This window comes from Mirounga leonina, unplaced genomic scaffold, assembly GCF_011800145.1.
Source record: "Mirounga leonina isolate KUSES-001 unplaced genomic scaffold, KU_Mleo_1.0 Mir_129, whole genome shotgun sequence".
Taxonomy (NCBI): domain Eukaryota; kingdom Metazoa; phylum Chordata; class Mammalia; order Carnivora; family Phocidae; genus Mirounga; species Mirounga leonina.
The window spans coordinates 36,677,675-36,696,654 of NW_023270323.1; the positions used below are offsets into that span (position 1 = coordinate 36,677,675).

At 41.8% G+C, this 18,980-nt stretch overlaps 1 protein-coding gene across 1 annotated transcript in view; it reads right to left on the minus strand.

Annotated features, from left to right (window-relative positions):
- THEGL (theg spermatid protein like) overlaps positions 1 to 12,841 on the minus strand; it is a 52,000-nt gene extending 39,159 nt beyond the window's left edge. Inside the window, exons 1-2 of the mRNA XM_035004405.1 lie at positions 12,307 to 12,841; positions 560 to 590 (exon numbers count right to left, since the gene is read on the minus strand). Coding sequence (XP_034860296.1) covers positions 560 to 590; positions 12,307 to 12,841 — 566 coding nt within the window. The remainder of the gene's footprint in view (positions 1 to 559; positions 591 to 12,306) is intronic.
- Between the last annotated feature and the right edge of the window lie 6,139 nt (positions 12,842 to 18,980).

The window sequence follows — 18,980 nt, forward strand, 5'->3', positions numbered from 1 at the left end:
CTCGATCCCGGGACTCCAGGATCATGACCTGAGCCGAAGGCAGTCGCTTAACCAACTGAGCCACCCAGGCGCCCTAAGCATCAATTTTCAGGGGGCATCTGTTTTGTGTACTGTATGTACACACTTTCTTTTTTCCATAGAGAGCACTTTCTTGAAATTTCATTAGCTACTGTACTTGAAATAGAGATGAGGAGAGATCGGGATATATTGACCTGGAGCTTCACAAAATCTGTGACATGAGATTGTCAATGCGGCACCCCAAGTCCTTTAAAGGTTCAGACCTGGCATGTAACATACACTTAGTATTTAGCAAACAAGTAAAACACTGGGTGAATCTAAGGAGAGTTCTCCTACATCTCAATCTTCTTTCCCCATCTCACTTCTTAATCACTTTATCTCTCATTTCCTTTTTACATAGGAACTGTCATTAGAAAACGGACTTATGGCCAAGAAAAAGCACAGGAACCCCCACAATAGGTTTTTCCTTCAGATGCCCCAGATTGAGTCTTTCCCATCAGCTAGTTAGTCTGGGAGAATAGTATTATACCTACAGTCTTACCATTTTCTTGCAATGCCACAGGGACCAGGATCTACGAAAAGAAAAGTAAAAGCAAACATTAGATTCAATAAGAATCAAAGATACTATAAAGATAGCGTCACAAATCAATAGAAAAAGAGACTGTGAAAAATAACCACCTAGGGGAATTGCGAAATTAAGTATGTCACACCATGTACCAAAATAAATCACAGGTAAAGCAAGGAGTTAAATATTTAATTGAATTAGAGCAAAAATAAGAGAATACCTACTTACTCACTAGATTTTAATCTAAGTTAAAGGTGACAAGAGATATACAGGAATAATATAGATTAAAACTTCTTAAAACTTAAAACTTCTATGTGCCAAAAATTAAAACTTGAAGAGTAAATGAAAATATTTGGCGACAAATATGACAAAGGGTTAATAGTCTTAATACCTGAAGATTTTAAAAGTATAGATGAATAAGAAAAACACCAAGGTATGTGTCAAAAGTTGAATGGACAAAGGACAGAAACTGAATTCATATATGAAGACACACATATAAAGACATATAAACAAAAGAAAAAATTCATGCTTGCTTGTAATCAAAACAATGTAAAGAATGAGATTTTTTGTAAACTATAAAATTAGCAAAAAAGAAATTTTGCAGAGGATAATGAGACTAGATGGGTAAGATGAGATGAATACTCTTTTGTACTTCTGTGGAAACCTAAACTAGTATACTTTATGAAAAATAATTTGGCAGTATAAGTCAAATTCCTTAATCTAATTCTACCTGTAGAAATGTACCCTAAAGGGGTGCCTGGGTGACTCAGTCACTTAAGCGTCTGCCTTTGGCTCAGGTCATGATCCCAAGGTCCTGGGATCGAGTCCTAAATCGGGCTCCCTGATCAGTGGGGAACCTGCTTCTCTCTCTCCCTCTGTCTCTCCCCCAGCTTGTGCTCTCTCTCTCTCTCTCTCTCTCGCTTACTCTCTCTCTCAAATAAATAAAATAAAATCTTAAAAAAAAAGAAATGTACCCTAAAGAAATTATTCCAAGCATAGCAAAAATGTATGCACAAAAATGTTCATTGTGGTATCAGTGGAAAATTGGATACACCTGAAACATCCAAAACAGAAGAAATGGTTAAGCAAATTAAAAATCATGGTTCAGGGGCACCTGGGTGGCTCAGCTAGTTGAGTGTCTGACTTCGGCTCAGGTCATGATCTTGGGGTCCTGGGATCCAGCCCTGCATTGGGCTCCCCACTCAGCAGGAAGTCTGCTTCTCCCTCTCTCTCTGCCCCTTCCCCTGCTCATTCTCTCTCTCTCTGTCAAATAAATAAATAAAATCTTTAAAAGAAATCATGTTTTGGGGTGCCTGGGTGGCTCAGTCAGTTAGGTGTCTGACTCTTGTCCTTGGCTGGTCTTGATCTCAAGATCGTGAGTTAAGGCCCTTCACCAGGGCCCGGCATGGAGCCCACTTTGGAAAAAAAAAAAAATCATGTTTAGTTCTTTGCTAAATGTGGGAAAACGTAGGAGATCATACAGGCTAAGTTATGCAAAGGCCTACTATAATAGGCCTCATTAGGACAGTTTGTTCCAGACGGTTTTTTCTTGGGAGTTTTTAATCACATCTGAGAGTTCTGAAGTACCACTGCCTACCCTCTTAAGTATTTTGGGTAAAGGAAAGTGGGTGTGCTCTGGCATCAGACAGATATAGCTCAAACCCCCGTTCTGTTACTCAGCCGTACAACCTTGGGCAAACTGCTTAACTTCTCTGAGACTCAGTTTCCCTTCTCAGATAGGAGGGTAATAGGTATGCCTGTATAAAGATTAGTGACATATATGTAAAGTACCCTGCATAGAGTAGGTGAGTGGTGATCAGAATTATTAATTACAATTTTAGTGTGTCAATGTGGGAGCACTGCAGGAAACACAGCAACCCAGTACTGATTGGGTTTCTACTATGTGCAGCATGGTGCCAGTGTTGAGAGAACAAAAATAAGGAAGGTAAGTTCACCTCCCAAGGAGTTTGCAGCATAGTAGGAGATAGGTTACAAACTTAAAAAAAATAGTAAATGGGGGGCACCTGGGTGGCTCAGTTGTTAAGCATCTGCCTTCGGCTCAGGTCATGATCCCAGGGTCCTGGGATCGAGCCCCGCATCGAGCCCCGCGTCGGGCTCCCTGCTCAGCGGGAAGCCTGCTTCTCCCTCTCCCACTCCCCCTGCTTGTGTTCCCTCTCTTACTGTGTCTCTCTCTGTCGGGTAAATAAATAAAATCTTTAAAAAAAAAAATAGTAAATGGAATTTTTGAATTGGGATATTTTCTATTACTCTACTTTTTAAAAAAAATATTTATTTATTTGTTTTAGAGAGAGAGAGAGAGCATGGGCGGGGGAGGGTTAAGGGAGAGGGGGAGAGAGAGAGAGGAGCAGACTCCCCGCTGAGGATGGAACCTGATGCAGAGCCCAATCTCAAGACCCTACAATCATGACCTGGACTGAAATCAAAAGTCAGATGCCCAACCAACTGAGCCACCCAGGTGCCCCATCTATTTCTCTACTTTTTAAGGCTAAACTGACTCAGACCTAAGGAAAAGGGGAGAGTAGTCTACAAATACGCCCCTTGTGCCCAGTCATGCTGTTACCCATCACAGATGCAACACTTGTTCTGTGGCTTTTTTGTGTATCACCAAGCTTGGTTCCCAGCTTTATATACACAGGTCAGAAAGTCAGTATAACACTGAATCAATCCTAAAAACCCTTCTACAAATACTGATAATATGAATGAATAACACTTTTCCTATTGCCCTTTCATGGTAGTTTCTCCCACAGGTAGAGGTTGCACTCTCTCCTTTTTTTTTTTTTTTTTTTTTTTTAAGAGAGGGAGAGAGAGAGAGGAGCAGAGGGAGAAGGGGAGAGAATCTTCGGAGGCCCACGCCCAGAGCGGGAGTCTGATGAAGGGCTCAATCTCTCGACTCTTGAGATCATGACCTGAGCCGAAATCAAGAGTTGGATGCTTAACGGACTGAGCCACCCAGGCACCCCTTGCACTCTTTATTTTAGAAATACTTTTGATGTTATCTTAGCAATTGGTGGGATAGAATAGCTCTCAGGCAGCTATTATTAGCTAATGTCCCAAGCAAAGAACTATCACAATGGTTTCCAAACTTGTCTGCACATTAAAGAACACTTGGAGATCTTTTAAAAATTGTAGAGCCCAGGTCACACCCTAGATCAATTAAATCCACAGTCTTTGGAGATGGAACACAGGTACTGGTATTTTTTGAAGCAGATAAGTTTGGGCTCTGCCACAATATTATTTAATGGGTAAGACTCCTGGCTCTGGAATCATAAAGGCTAAAACCAAATCCTGGCTCTAACCAAGAGAGAGAGGAAAAGCATTTCAGACAGAGCAGACAGCAAGTGTAAAGGTCCTGAGGTGAAATCAAGCAAAAGGCACAGGAAGACGGTTGGTCAGGGTGGCTGGAGGAAAGGGAGCAAGAGAGGACAGCAGGATTTGTGGTTGGGCCAGATCCCAGTGAGCCCTGCAGGAGTCTGGCTTTTATTTAAAGGCTACCAGAAGTAAGTCCCTAAAGGATTTTGAGCAAAATGATGAACACCAGCTCCCTCTAAGAGATAATCAGAACATTATGGCTGTAGTAGGCCCTTTAAATGTCTGTCTTTTATTCTGTAGCACACAAACCACATCACTCACGTTGCCCCCTATAGCTAAAAAATGCAATGATCCAGGCCATTTGATGGAGAAGGCTGCCATCTGCTGGGAGAGAGCCTGATTAAACCTGTTCTTCCTGGATGGCAGCAATGAGGCATTTGTTCACTTTGAGTCCCACTGCAAACTCAAGTAAAGCATTTTGTAACATATAAGGATGAAATGTCTAAGTATAACTGTTCTCCACTTTGCCCTCTACCCTGCCTCCTAAGGAGCCCATGTTTGAGATGTTCAGCCTCTAGTCCTGGGTTGTACTGAATGGGATACGACTGACCTACAAAGAAAAGGCAGGGAGCACCTCTCAGAATAGATCTAGAGGGCACAGGAAGAGAGGGTAAGAGAGGCAAGCTAGAACTAGAGAGAAATAGGAGAGGTATTTTTGAGATTAGCTGTCATGAGGATTGGGACTTGGGAAGAGTGATGCCTCAAGAACATTTTTAGCAGGTTTCACTCTATGTTTGATTGTATAGTTGCCCGTAAGATACTTCAGTGAGGTCTACTTTAGTTTTCAAGGCTTTTTGAAGTAAAATTTGTGCTTGTTTTACGTGCACTATTGTTTTAGAGATTGCTCGTAAAGCAGTCCACTTCTATATTGGGTATGACAGTGTAAACAAACAGTGGGATGTTCTCTGATATGATGTAATAAGCTATGTGATCCGTCACTACTGTTCATTCTTCTTGCTCTTCTCCTAGGCACGGCTCCTTAACACTGTGCTTCCCAGTGCCTTAGCTCAGGGTCATCAAGCAAAAGATAGGAGAGCGTGGGAAAGGGTTTTTGCCTGAGGTTGAGAAGCCAGAGGCAGAAAAAGGGCAAGTCCTTCCATCTAGTTAAATAACAACAACAGAAACCAGAGACTTCTGCGCAAACTAGAGCTCAAAATTATTACATCCTCAAGCTATTAAGCTGTGCCTCCTCTCATAACTATACTTTTGTGACCCTTTTTCTCAAATTTCAGATCTATTTTTCATGTTCATTTTTACCCGATTTCATCTATGTGAAGACAGCCCTGGCAACTTGGGTAGCTGCTAAGAAAGCTGGATTTATAACTCACACCAAACACCAGGATAAATTCTGAATGGATCAAAGATTTAAATGTTTAAAAAAAAGATTATAAAAGAAAACACATGGGTAATTCCTTCATAACCTAGAAGTGGAAGAAGGCCTAATTATGATTCCAAACAGAAGCCATAAAAGAAATGATTGATAAATTTTACTATAAAAATATTTTTGTGGCAAAACAAAATGAAATAAAAACAAGCAAAGACAAGGAGACCACCAACAAACAGAAATAAACAGGTCATATATACCCCAAAGGGCTAATCTCCTTATAAGTAAGAAAAATACCTAGCAAAAGAAAATAGGCAAAGGACATGAAAAAATATATATCAAAAAAATGCTTAATGTCATTCGGATAAGATAAATGCAAATTAAAACTTAATTGACACACTAGTTTTTCATCATTTCGATTTTCTTTTTTTTTTTTAAGATTTTATTTATTTGAGAGAGAGAGAGAGAGCACAAGCGGGGCAGAGGGAGAGAGAGAAGCAGGTTCACTGCTGAGCAGGGAGCCCAACGCGGGACTGGATCCCAGGACCCCGGGATCGTGACTTGAGCTGAAGGCAGCCGCTTAACCGACTGAGCTACCCATGCGCCCGCATCAATGAGATTTTCAAAAAGCCAGAAGTTCAACCACACATTACAATGGTGAGACTATAGAGAACAGACACTTCCATTGCCACTTTCATTGGGTGTACAAAATGCATCACCTCCCATGGAAGGCCATTTGTTAAATCAAAGTTCCAGATGTGTTAACCCTCCAGTATCCCACTTCTGGAAATTTATTCTACAGGTACACCTGTATGATGTGTACTAAATGACATCATGTACAGGTTTATCTATTACAGCATTGCTTGTAATAATAGCAACATCCTGGAACAAATGAGGTGTTAAATTCGCAGTGTCACAACTATGTCACAAAACATGAGGCATCTGCTTTTTTTAAAAAAATGAGGAAACTGGGGCACCTGGGTGGCTCAGTCGTTAAGCGTCTGCCTTCGGCTCAGGTCATGATCCCGGGGTCCTGGGATCGAGCCCTGCGATCGAGCCCCGCATCGGGCTCCCTGCTCAGTGGGAAGCCTGCTTCTCCCTCTCCCTCTGCCTGCCTCTCCCCCTGCTCGTACTCTCTCTCTGTCAAATAAATAAAATATTTAAAAAAAATAATAAAAAAAATAAACCACTTCCCTAATCCCTTATAAATCCAAATTAAGGGGCGCCTGGGTGGCTTAGTCAGTTAAGCGCATCCAACTCTTGATCTCAGCTCCAAATGAAGTACTCTTAGTTCTGTATACTTGAGATTAAATATTTATTAAATATTTAATCTCTATTTCAGCCTATTTTAGGTAAATACCTTAAATGAATACTTTGGTCCTATTTTTTTCTCAGTCTTTCTTCTCCATTAAAAATAGAGGTTAGTTAGTATTGCCATTCAACTCAGGAAAATGAAGTGGTTGTGCTGTGGGATACTCCAATCCACTTTACTTTGTATGTTATGTGGATGTGTTATTGTTATGGATGTGTTCAGCCTCCCCAACCACACTGACAGTCCTTTAAGGATGGAATTCTTGTCTTACTCATCTATGGCTCAGTGTCTACACCCTGAACACAGTAAGTGCTCAATAAATTTTAACAAGGACATTGATGATTAGATGATAATACATTGGTAAGGTGATAGATTATGGGCCCTATTCTATAATATAAATTTTAAAAATATGCACCCAACCAAACCGCCATGTGTCAGTCATCTTTACAGCCCCACAGGACACAAAGAGTGCCTTGGTAGATGCTCAGCAAATGTTTGTTGGATGAAGGGATCCTATTGAGTGAACAGAAGCATGGTGACATGCTGACTAAATATTTCCTAATATTTACTCTATTTTATGTAAATATTGTATAAATATGCTGGATGCTTATTAAGCTTTACTAAGGGAATTAATGTAAAGATAGGATTTTTAACAAGGAAAATCTAAAATCTAGAAAACAAATTGATAAGATAGGAAATTTTAAAATAGTATTTTCTAAAGCAGAGTCTGAGAACTTTTGAGAGAGAGTCTCATCATCAAGCTACTTCTGAGGGGGTTACTTTAGGCATCATGGACAGGGAAGGTCCTCTAAGAGTTAGGCTTTCCCACCTTTTAAAAATGTGGACTGGCAGAGAAAGACCAGTAACATATGATTTCACTCATATGCAGAATTTGAGAAACAAAACAGATGAACATGGGGTGGGGAGAGAGAGAAAAACCATAAAACAGACTCTTAACTATAGAGAACAAACTGCTGGTTACCAGAGGGGAGTTGGGGGGGGATGGGTTAAATAGGTGATGGGGATTAAGGAGTGCACTTGTTGTGATGAGCTCCTGGTGTTGTATGTAAGTGTCAAATCACTAAATTCTACACCTGAAACTAGTATTACACTGTATGTTAACTAACCGAAATTTATTTTTGTTAAAGATTAAAAAAATTTTTTAAGTAATTGTTATACCCAATATGGGGCTCAAACTCACAACCCAGAGATCAAGAGTCACACGCTCCACCAACTGAGCCAGTCAGGCTCCCCATAACTGGAGTTTAAATAAAAACTTGGAAGATAAATAAATTAATTAATTAAAAAGAAAAAAGAAAAGAAAAATGTGGATTGGGACCTGAATAGGAATTAATCATGAGACACTCCTGTAAAAATAATAAGCATTTAGGGAGAGGAAACCACAAATACAGATTCTGAAGCAGAGGCAAGTATGCGATTGGCCTTTTAGAGAACAAAAAAGAAGTCAATATGACTGGGGCAGAGTAAGCAGGAGGGAGTGGAAGGGAGTGAGATCAGAGGGCCACAGAACTCGAGAGACCTCTGCAAAGGTTTGGCTTATCCTAAGAGCAATGGGAAGCCACAAGCAGGATTATATAGTAAGGGTGGCATCCTTACTTTATGAGATAGCATTGAGTTTGATCAAGCCAAAAAAAAATCTACTATTTCTCCCTGACTCCTCTTCCTTCACCTTCAAATCAAATGCATCCAATGCAAGTTGCTAGTTTTTCTATTTCTTGAATTCATTCACTTCCATTGGTACACCCTCATCCCAATTATGGCCATTTCTCACCTGGATTTCTAGATGAGCCTCTCGAGTAGTCTCCCTGATTCTACCCTTGTTTCCCCTGCAATCTATTTGCCATTTTCTGGAAGCGTTCAGTTGGAGGAGTGAGGGAGGAACAAGATTGGGAGAGAAATCAAGACTTCTATTTCAAAGTATATTATTTTTGCGATGCCTATGATATATCCAAATGGAGATGTCCAGTAGGCAGTTTGAATACATGAGTGTGGGACTCAGGAAAGAGAGTAGAGCTGGAATATATAAATTTAGGAGGCAGTAGTATAGACATGTTATTTAAAGCCGTAAGTGTACATAAGACAGCCTGGGAGGGACAAGTGAAAAAAAAAAAGAAAAAAAGAAAAGGGGTCAGGATGGAGCTCTTTAGAGTTCAGGAAAATAGGGAGGGCTCAGCAAATGAGCCCAAGAAGCAAGCAGTCACATAGGTGATAAACTGGGGGACTGTGGTGTCACAGAGGCCAAGACTAAGAGGTATATATTTCAAGAAGGGAGTGGTCAGTTATATTAAATGCTGCCCAGAGGTCAAATAAGATAAAAATACTAACACCACTACTAATAATGGTTAACATCTACTAAGCACTTACCAGTACCATAATCTGCTCTAAATGCTTTACAGGTATCAACTCAATTAATTTTCTTAACAACCCTACGGATAGAGAAGGAACCACTGGACTTGGTAACAGAGGCTGAATGAAGAAATCTTTCATTCAACAATAATTGCTAAGTCCTAACTTGTTCCAGGTACTGCTTGAGGCACTGAGGATGAAACAGTGGAAAAGAAAGGTTTTGCCCTCTGTGAGCTTAATATAAACAGTAAACAAATAGACACATAATATTGTACAGTCAATACGACAAGTACTTTAAAGAAAATGAGCAGGCTAGAAAGTGTTCTTTTTGACAGAGTGATCTGGTATATCTTTATAAGGTGACATATACTTGAGGAAAGGGTGTCCTAGCAGAGGAAAAGTCAAATGAAATGACTGTGAGGTGGAGGCAAGGAGGCCCACGTGGTCGGAGAGCAGAGATGGTGGGGAGATGGTGAGACATCTGGATGGGGATCATGTGGGGCCTTGCAGGCCTGCTAAGGACTTTAGATTACAAACTATATGAGATGAGAACCCCCTCTGGAGAGTTGCATATAATTTATGTTCTAAGACCCATGACCACTGTATGAACAATAAACTGGAGTGGGAGGAGGAATGGGGCAAGAGTGGAAGCAAGAGCAAGCGGAAAGCCATTATAGTGGATCAAGCAAGAGATGATAGTGGCTTAAAAAGATGATGAAGCTTTAGATGTTAATAAGTGCTCAGTCATGATATATCTCAAAATTGAGGTTTGCTGATGGTTTGGAGGCTGAGTTTAAGAGGAAAACATGTGTCAAGAATGACTACAAGGTTTTTTGATCCTAGCACCTAGATGAATGAGTGGTGGTACCATTTGCTGAAATGAGGAACAGTGAAGGAAGAGCAAGTTTGGGTGTGGAAGTAAGAGTTCAGTTATGGACACATTTAATTTTACATGCCTACTAGATACTCAAGTAGGGATATTAAATAGACAACCGGTTATAAAACTCTGGAACTCAAGGGAAAAATTTGAGAAGTTACCAGCATACAATTAAAGCCATGGAAGTGATGACATTGCCTAGGGAACAAGGAAAGTTCTAAAGAATCAGAGAAAAGCCATCACTCACTTCAACCTAGAGGCTGGGAAGAGAAGTTCCTGACTCAAAAGAAAACTGAGTCAGGAACAATTGATGAGACAGGAGGACAATGAAGGCAAGTAAAGAAGGGCTTCCAAGAAAGAGGAAGTGAATGTGTTAAATGAGTAAGATGAGAATGAAGAATTAACCATTGATTTTGGCAAGGCAGAGATCATTATGACCTCAACAAGAGCACTTCAGCCAAGTAGAGGAGATGAATGTTAAAGTGGGTTCTTAAGAGAATGAGAAGTGAGGATATGGAGATAATAACAACTGTTTTGAGGAATTTTTCTCTAAGGAGGAGCAGAGAAATAGGAGTGGTACATGGGATTAAGGGAGGGTTTTTTGTTTTGTTTTGTTTTGTTTTTAAGATGGGAATTATTGCTTCATGTTCAGGTGCTGAATGACCCAGTAGAGAAAATAAAATGATGCAGGAGAGAGAGGGGCTAATTTTAGGAGCAAAGAGTTTAAAGTTAGATAGGATGGTATCTAACATACAGGTTGAGAGAATGGCCTTTAATAGGAAAAAAGACAGTTCGTCCATTATTAACAGGAGAAAAGGCAAAGAATACATGTACAGATGCTGGTAATTTGGTAGATTCCATGTTGAAGACATGGGGTCAAGGGTTTTTTCAAGATGAAAGGTTCTTGAGTATATGCTTATAGAGTATATGTGTGCATTCATGGGACTGATTCATTAGAGATGGAGAAATTAATTCTGTAGGAGGGGGGAATATGGCAAGAACAAAATTCTTCAGGAGCCAAGAGCAGAACCCAAAGCACAAGTGAAACCCAAAGCACAAGTGGAGGATTTTGCTTTTCACAGAAAAAGGCACAATTCTTCTTTGAAATATGTAAAAAGAATACATAAGTGTAGATTTGGGTAAGGCAATAGATTAGTGGTAAGAAAATAAGAGAGCTTGGGGTGCCTGGGTGGCTCAGTTGGTTAAGGGTCTGTCTTCAGCTCAGGTCATGATCCCAGGGTCCGGGGATCCAGCCCCACATCGGGCTCCCTGCTCAGTGGGGAGCCTGCTTCTCCCTCACCCTCTGCTGCTCCCCCTGCTTGTGCTCTCTCTCTCTCTGTCAAATAAATAAATAAATACATTTTTAAAAAAGAAAAGAAGAGAGCTCATGACTGTTTCTATTTGCTCAATAAAATGTGAGACAAAGTCTTCAGATGTTTGGGGGTCAAAAGTGTAACATTTGGAGGAGAGTAAAGAAGACAGTTATCTTCTCAGAGATTAGGAGAACTAACTTACTAGATGAATGAAGTGGGCTTACTAGGAAGTATCGGGTAAGCAGTAAGATGTGTGGTCATAAAATTGAAATAAAAGAAACCATATGATTGTGTGATTTTGTTCAGCAAGAGTCAGCTGCTCAGGTGTAGGCAGAAGATGGATGGTTAGGTTTAACCAGGGTTGAGGTTTTGCTTGGAGAAGTATGGTGGATAGCCAGAGTCAACAGGGTGGTGGAATATGTAAGTGAGCCACTGACAAACCATAGAATGGAAGCTGATAAAGAGGAGCCAAGGAGAACACGAGATTAAAAGTGGTCAGCTGAGAGACTGGAAGCCCAATGTGGACAAAGAATTGTTTTGGGGGGATCATCAGTGGAAAAGTCATTAAGTGAACCAGTGTGGTTAGAGCAAAGGATGTTTATACCCAAGACCCATTAGCCCTGTAATGGGCTTGGTGAGGACTGTAAACATTTAGTAAGTATACTTTGAATTCCCGCTCAATGAGTATTTTATTCCTACAACTTTAATAATGTAATAGCTAGCATTTATTGAGTGCCACCATGTGCCAAACACTGACAAAGGATCCCTCCCTTTAATGCAGAGAAAGAGATAGCATCTTAGGTGCTATAATAGAGGTAACGTTCAAAGTGGTAACCCAGAGTAAATGCAATGACTATAGAGGAAAAAAAAAAGAAGAGCTTCAAAAAGATGTTACAATGAATAATCAAGGACAGCTAGGAGGTCATCAGGTGAAGAGAGGAGAGAGTGAAGAGATTCAATTTGTCTCATTTACTCATCAGAGTCACATACGGTCCAAAGATAGATGACTGCAAAGCAGCAGGTAAATGACACAAAAATTAAAACAAAGTGAGCTCTGGCATGCAAATATTCACATTCGGACCCCCAGTTTCCAGATAGGGCGGGGTGGCTCAGTGCCTTGGGAAGGGCCCCAACACCTACCGCTCAGGGAAGATGGCGGAATCCTTAGCGGGAACCTGGTCATCAGAGAAGGGGAGATCACCACGGCGGCAGCTCTGGGAAGCAACTCCGTTTCGCTGGGCTTGGGCTCTCGGGGAGCATGGGACTCCTGGGGTTTACGGGGCTTGCGGAGCTTATGGGGCTTGCGGGGTGCGTGGGGCTCGTAGGCTTTGTGGGGCTCATGGGGTTCGTGGAGCTCATAGGGCTTGTGGGGCTCATAATGCTCGTAGGGCTCATAGGGTTCGTGGGGCTCATAGGGCGTATGGGGTTCAGATGTCTCCTGGGGCTCATCAAACTCGTTCCATTGGTCTCGCTGGCTCTGCTTGTTGGCTTCTTCCGGCTCCTGGGGTTCCTGGGGTTCCTGGGGTTCCTCGGGCTCCTCAAGCCCCTCAAGCTTGTGCACGTCGAGGAGCCTGAGTACTAAGGGCTTCTGAAAGGCTTCGGAGGGAGCGGATATTTCTGTCGCGCCATGCCCATCCGTAAACGCAGATGAGCCTGGAAATTCTTCGTTCTCCATTGGCGCCCAGAAGCTCCAGCTGCGCGCGGCGCCGCTCCTCGCTCCTCGAGGCGGGACGCAGGCGCGCTGTGCGTCTTCTGCCGAACCGAGCGGCTTGGGGGGGGGGGGGGGGCGGCCAAGCCCCGCCCCGGCCCGGCCCGGCCCACCCAGGCCCAAGCCGCCGGGCTCCGGAGCCCTCCTCGCGCTTTCCCCGGTTGCCAAGGGGACGCGCCTCGCTCCGGGGGCCCGGCGGCGGAGAGAAACGGGCGGGTTCCGGACCCCTGTTCCTTGTGTCAATGGCGAGGTCTCTGGAGCGCTTTCCGTGGCCCAGGCCTTGGGGACAACATAGCAGCTTCCAGTCTAATTATGGCACCACTCGGACAGCAGAGCCAGGTCCCTGTTAGGTTCAGAGGTTCTGTGGCGCAGGCTCTCCATGGGCCTTTGTTCCCTAATCATGCTGGGAAAGGTAATATTCTAAGGCCCTCTATCACTAAGATTGACTTCCATCAGTTTCTAGTAAATGCACAACAGTCCTAATGTGGGTGTGGGAGATGGGCGACACCAATATATGTCATTTGGCCCAAAGTTAATATTCAGGAAAAATCTCAAATTTAGATTTTTAAAGTTTTCTTCACATGAAGTTCTACACACAGTCACAAAAAAACATTGACGGGATTACTAAGAATAATACACTCATCTACAACTTGTGTTTCGTTACAGGGCACCTGTCTACTGAAGTGCACTATAAATCATTGTTTTTTTATAAACCCTGTAATTATCTCGCGATATGTGTGTGTTGATAACATTACTTGTTAAATGTGACATCTTGTATTTAAATACATTTGTATTTAAATACAATATACCAGAATTTTTATAACCCTGTTTTTGGCAACCCCCTTTCTTTTTTATCATTATTATACTAAGAGATTTTAAAAGGTAAGTGATCTGGACCTCTCCCAATCCGGAGGAGTGCTTTCAGCTAATTTTCATGGCCATGATCATGTGGTAGAGGAGAAAAGAAGTGGTAGGGTTTCCCTGATGTGGGGTTTTTGGTTTTGTTTGGGAGAAGACACTAGAGGTGTTCAAGAACAAGTCATCTGTCCAAGTTATGGTAAATCCAAGTACACTTTTTGCACACTATGGGTGTTCCTTGGATATACTTTGTCTCACAGATGCAAAAAGTTAAAAGAGAAAGATTTTGGATTGTGGATGTCATCTAGAAGAATGAGAAGAGAGTGGCATATATGAATCAGGAAATCTGCTCCCTCAGACATGATATAGACATGTGCAGTACTGTATGGAAATTCAAGAATTATATCCCAAATACTTGGGGAAATGAGAAATAAAGCTATCAGAGAGTTTTCACTCAACATGTGAACAATGAGGCAAGAGTTACGTAGATTCACCTTAAAAAGGCACCCCTAAATGAGTACTAGTCCACCACTAAATGGAATGCCTTCAAATTTCATATCCTTCTGGTTATGTTTATTCAAAAATTGCAAAGAGGAGAGAGTCCAAAGCCAACAGACTGCAAATGTTACATACAGCTAGTTCTTCAGGCCCTCTTGAGATGGATCTGTGACCTGATGCCACCATACATCAACAGATCCATGTTCACCAGGCAACTTTCTGACACAACCCAGCTTCCCAGGGATTTTGCTTACTGGGAGAGATTAGGATCACACAGAATTAATTCTGGTCCACATCACAGTTACATATTGGCATTCTGATTTTATACACCAATCTCATGAAACTGACGTACATCTTTCCCAGGAGAAGTTTAGGAATCGATCTGGATTCTCTCTTTCTCTCACTTCCCCTCCAGTACATCAGCAACTCCAGTTCATCCTTCAAATGTGTTTTTAATCCACGCTTTTCTTTCCTTTTTTTTTTTTTTTTTAAGATTTTACTTATTTATTTGACAGAGAGATAGAGAGAGAGCACAAGTAGGCAGAGAGGCAGGCAGAGGGAGAGGGAGAAGCAGGCTCTCCACTGAGCAGGGAGCCCAACGTGGGGCTCGATCCCAGGACCCTGGGATCATGACCTGAGCCCAAGGCAGCAGCTAAACCAACTGAGCCACCCACGTGCCCCTCACGTTTTTCTTTCCATCTCCTTTCACCAGTGCCAGTCCAGGGCACATTCATCTCTCCGGATTCTGAAGTGCCCTCAAACTGGTGTAATGACAATCACGACACTCCAAACTATTTAGAATAAATCTCAAGCTTTGCACCATAAGATGCCCCAAGATCTTGGTCCTTGCCTCTCTCTCTCTCCAGTCTACTGTGGGCTGCTCCACTCTTGTCTACATTCCAGCCTCCTCAATCTTCTCTAACATGTCAAATTCTTTCCCATTTCAGCATCTTTCTATACCTGTCCCCACTGCCTGGAGCCCACTCCTCCGTCTCTTCACATACTGGCTCTTTTTTATCCTTCAGGGCTTGGCTTAAATATCACCCACTCAAGTCTTTCCAGCCCACAGTAATTTTAAAAATGTTCCTGCCATTACTTTCTATCTCAGATCCTTGCTTCAACACAATTTATAATTATTTCATCTGCTTTTTTATTTTTGTGTGTGCCTCCACACCCAGAATATAAGCTCCTTAATGACAGGGACATTCTCTATCCTGGTGGCTGGTATATGCCCAATGCTAAGCACAGTGGATGGCTATGAATAGCTATCATTCTTTCTATTGTTTTCCTGCCTAAAATCCCTTCCTTCTTCTTCTAAAAGTAGAACCCATTCTTTCTGTGGGGAATTCATTCCATATGGTTGGAGGGGGTTAATCCTGCTCCCCACACCCCCACCACCAGGTCTGGGCAATTTGGCCACAGGGATTGGTTCAGAGATCAATATGTGAGCTCAGCAGAGCCAATCTTGCCCCTCCATGAGATGTGCTGGATGGCTGCTTTAAAAGAGAGGATCCATTTTACTCAGGGATCATGAGCTATATGAATGTTGTAGGCTTGGTGTTGAGAGCAATTCCTTGCAGAGGGAGTTTGAGAATGAAGCCAAACAGAGGTTAGCAGGACCAAGGGATGGAGAGACAGCCTTGTTATCTTCAAACTCTTGAATCTGCCCATGCCTTAGATTTCCCAGTATAAGGAGCCCCCCTCCCATGCCCTTTTTGGCACACACCAATTTAAGTTGAATTTCCATCATTTTAAATGCAAGAATTCTGGTGCTCAAGAAATGTTGACTAAATCAATAAATGAAAAGACAGATCCATTCTTAGTGTGCTAACTACACTTAAAGTTTCTGAGCCTGGAAGGTTGGCAATGGTCCTTATTCTAAGGTAATGAGTGCCACCTATGAGGCCTGTTGGGAAGAGCGGCAGCCAGGCAGACTCTCTGACAACCTGTCTTGGCTGAGTGCCGTTTCATCAGAAACCCCTGTGTCATGTACCTCCCTTGCTAGCCTGAGAGCATCTCAAGTCCCTGCTTTAATCATCCTCAGCATCAAGCAGCCACCACCATGTTGGCACTCAATAGTTCTTCACTGAGGGAAAAACTCCAGCCACAACACTTACTACCAAAATGCAGAAGCTAAAATCAGAATGTGAGAAAAACAAAACTGAACAGCGTTATCATTCCCTATCCCAAAAGCTTTTGGCATCATCTTTGAAATAGGTGTCCAGGAACTTATATATACCCTCAACTACCTTAGAAAACATAAGGAAGAGATAGAATCAGAGTTTAGGGCTGGAAGTAGTCTGTATTTGATTTAATCCTTTTCCAGAGTGAAGACCAAGTAAGACACAATATGATTAAGGGATTTGTCCAAAGACCAGTACTTGGCAATCCTTAGGGCAGAGGCTGAAATCCAGGGTTTCTGACAATCTTGAATCATTGTGTGATCCAACTTCCATAGGACAGATAAAGGAAGGTCTGACTAACATTAGAAACCCAAGTGGCTGTTGTGATATGATACTGTTCAACATTATTCTGCAGGTCTGAAGGTGAGAAAGCCAGTGAACTTAAAGTATCACTCTAACATCTCATCTCTCAGAGGGCAACTAACATTTTGCACATGCATGCCTAAGTTCAAGTATGTTCCATTTCAACCCAATACTTGACAGTGGAGGTTATGTGCTAACATTCAAAGGGGCTAATTATCTTCACTAAAATTTTCTTTTTTTTTTTGGTGCCACAAATCCCAAATTTTAAAAGGAAGGATTTGCAGAACAAATCCTCTTTTCATGGGGTGCCTGGGTGGCTCAGTCAGTTTAGCATCTGCCTTCCACTCCGGTCGTGATCCAGAGGTCCTGGGATCCCGGATCCAGGCTCCCTGCTCAGCGGGGAGTCTGCTTCTCTCTCTGCTCCTCCCCATGCTCACTCTCTCTCTCAAATAAATAAATAAATAAAATCTTTAAAAAAAAAAAGGAATAAAAAAATACAAGTTTTAATTTTACCTTCACTTATTTCTTTTCCAGTATTCTTCCTTTAAGATCTGAATTTCTGACCTGTATAATTTTCCTTCTCCCTGAAGAACTTCTTTTAACATTTCTCGCAAGGCAGGTCTATTGGCAACAAATTCCCTCAATTTTTGTTCATTTGAGAAAGTCTTTTTCCTTGGGGCGCCTGGGTGGCTCAGTCGTTGAGCGTCTGCCTTCGGCTCAGGTCATGATCCCGGGGTCCTGGGATCGAGTCCCGCATCGGGCTCCCTGCTTGGCGGGAGGCCTGCTTCTCCCTCTCCCTCCGCTGCTCTCCCTGCTTGTGTTCCCTCTCTCGCTGTGTCTCTCTCTGTCAAATAAATAAAATCTTTTTAAAAAAAGAAAAAAGAAAAAAAGTCTTTCTCCTTTATTTTTGAAGGATAATTTCTCAGAGTACAGAATTCTAGGTTGGTGGGTTTTCCCTTTCAACCCTTTCAATGTTTCACTCACTCTCTTCTTACTTGCATGGTTTCTGAGGAGAAGCCGAATGTAATTCTTATTTTTGTTCCTCTATAGGTAAGGTGTTTTTTCCTCTGACTTCTTTCATGATTTTTTTTTTCTTATCTTTAATTTTCTGCAGCTTAAAAATGATATGTCTACGTGTAGTTTTTTGGGGCATTTATCCTGACTGGTGTTCTCTAACCCTCTTGGATCTGTGGTTTGAAGTCTAACATTAATTTGGGGCATTCTGCACAGTCATTATTGTTTCAAATATTTCTTCTATTTCTTTTTTTCTTTTTTCTCCTTCTGGTATTCCCATTACATGCATTTTCTATCTTTTGTAGTGGTCCTACAGTCCCTGGATATTCTGTTCTGGTTTTTTTTGTTGTTGTCGTTGTTTGTTTGTTTCCCAGTCTGTTCTTGCTTTTCAGTTTTGGAGGTTTCTATTGAGATATCCTCAAACTCAAGAGATTTTTTTTCCTCAGCTGTGTCTGGTCTACTAATAAGCTCATCAAAGGCATTCTTCATTTCTATTACAAAGTTTTTCTTAATCTTTCAGATTTCATGTTGGTTCTTAAAATTTCATCTCTGCTTACATTACCCATCTGATTTTGAATGCTGTCTACTTTATCCATTAGAACTCTTAGCACGTTAATCATATTAATCATCAAGTTGTTTTAAATTCCTGTTCTGACAATCCTAACATCTCTGCCATAGTGGTTCCAATGCTGCATATGGTTCTGATGTCTCTTCTGTATGGTTGTTTTTTTGTTTTGTTTTGTTTTTTATTAAGTACACTCCACCCCCAGCACAGAGCCCAACACAGGGCTTGAACTCACAACCCTGAGATGAAGACCTGAGTTGAGATCAAGAGTCAATCAACCAACTGAGCCTCCCAGTGGCTTATGGCATGTCTTATAATTTTTCCTTGATAGCCAAGCATGATGTACTAATTAAGAAACTGCTATAAACAGACCTTTAGTAATGTGGTGGTGAGATGTGGGAGGGAGAAGTGTTCTATAGTCCTATGATTGGTCTTAGTCTTTACTGAGCCTTTGCCTCTGGATTGTGAATTTCACATGTGTGCCTTTGTTTTCTTCTTTGCTGATGTGGGACAAAATGGCTAGAATGGGCTGAAGTTGGGTATTTCTCTTCCCCAGGTTAGGGTTTGATAATACCCCAGCAAGTTAGGTTCTGGTTAACTAGTTTCCCCTAAAGGCAGGCTTTGCTAATAAAGACAGAATGCTTTGGTATATTTCAAAATGGTTCCCTTCTCCCTCTTCTGGAAG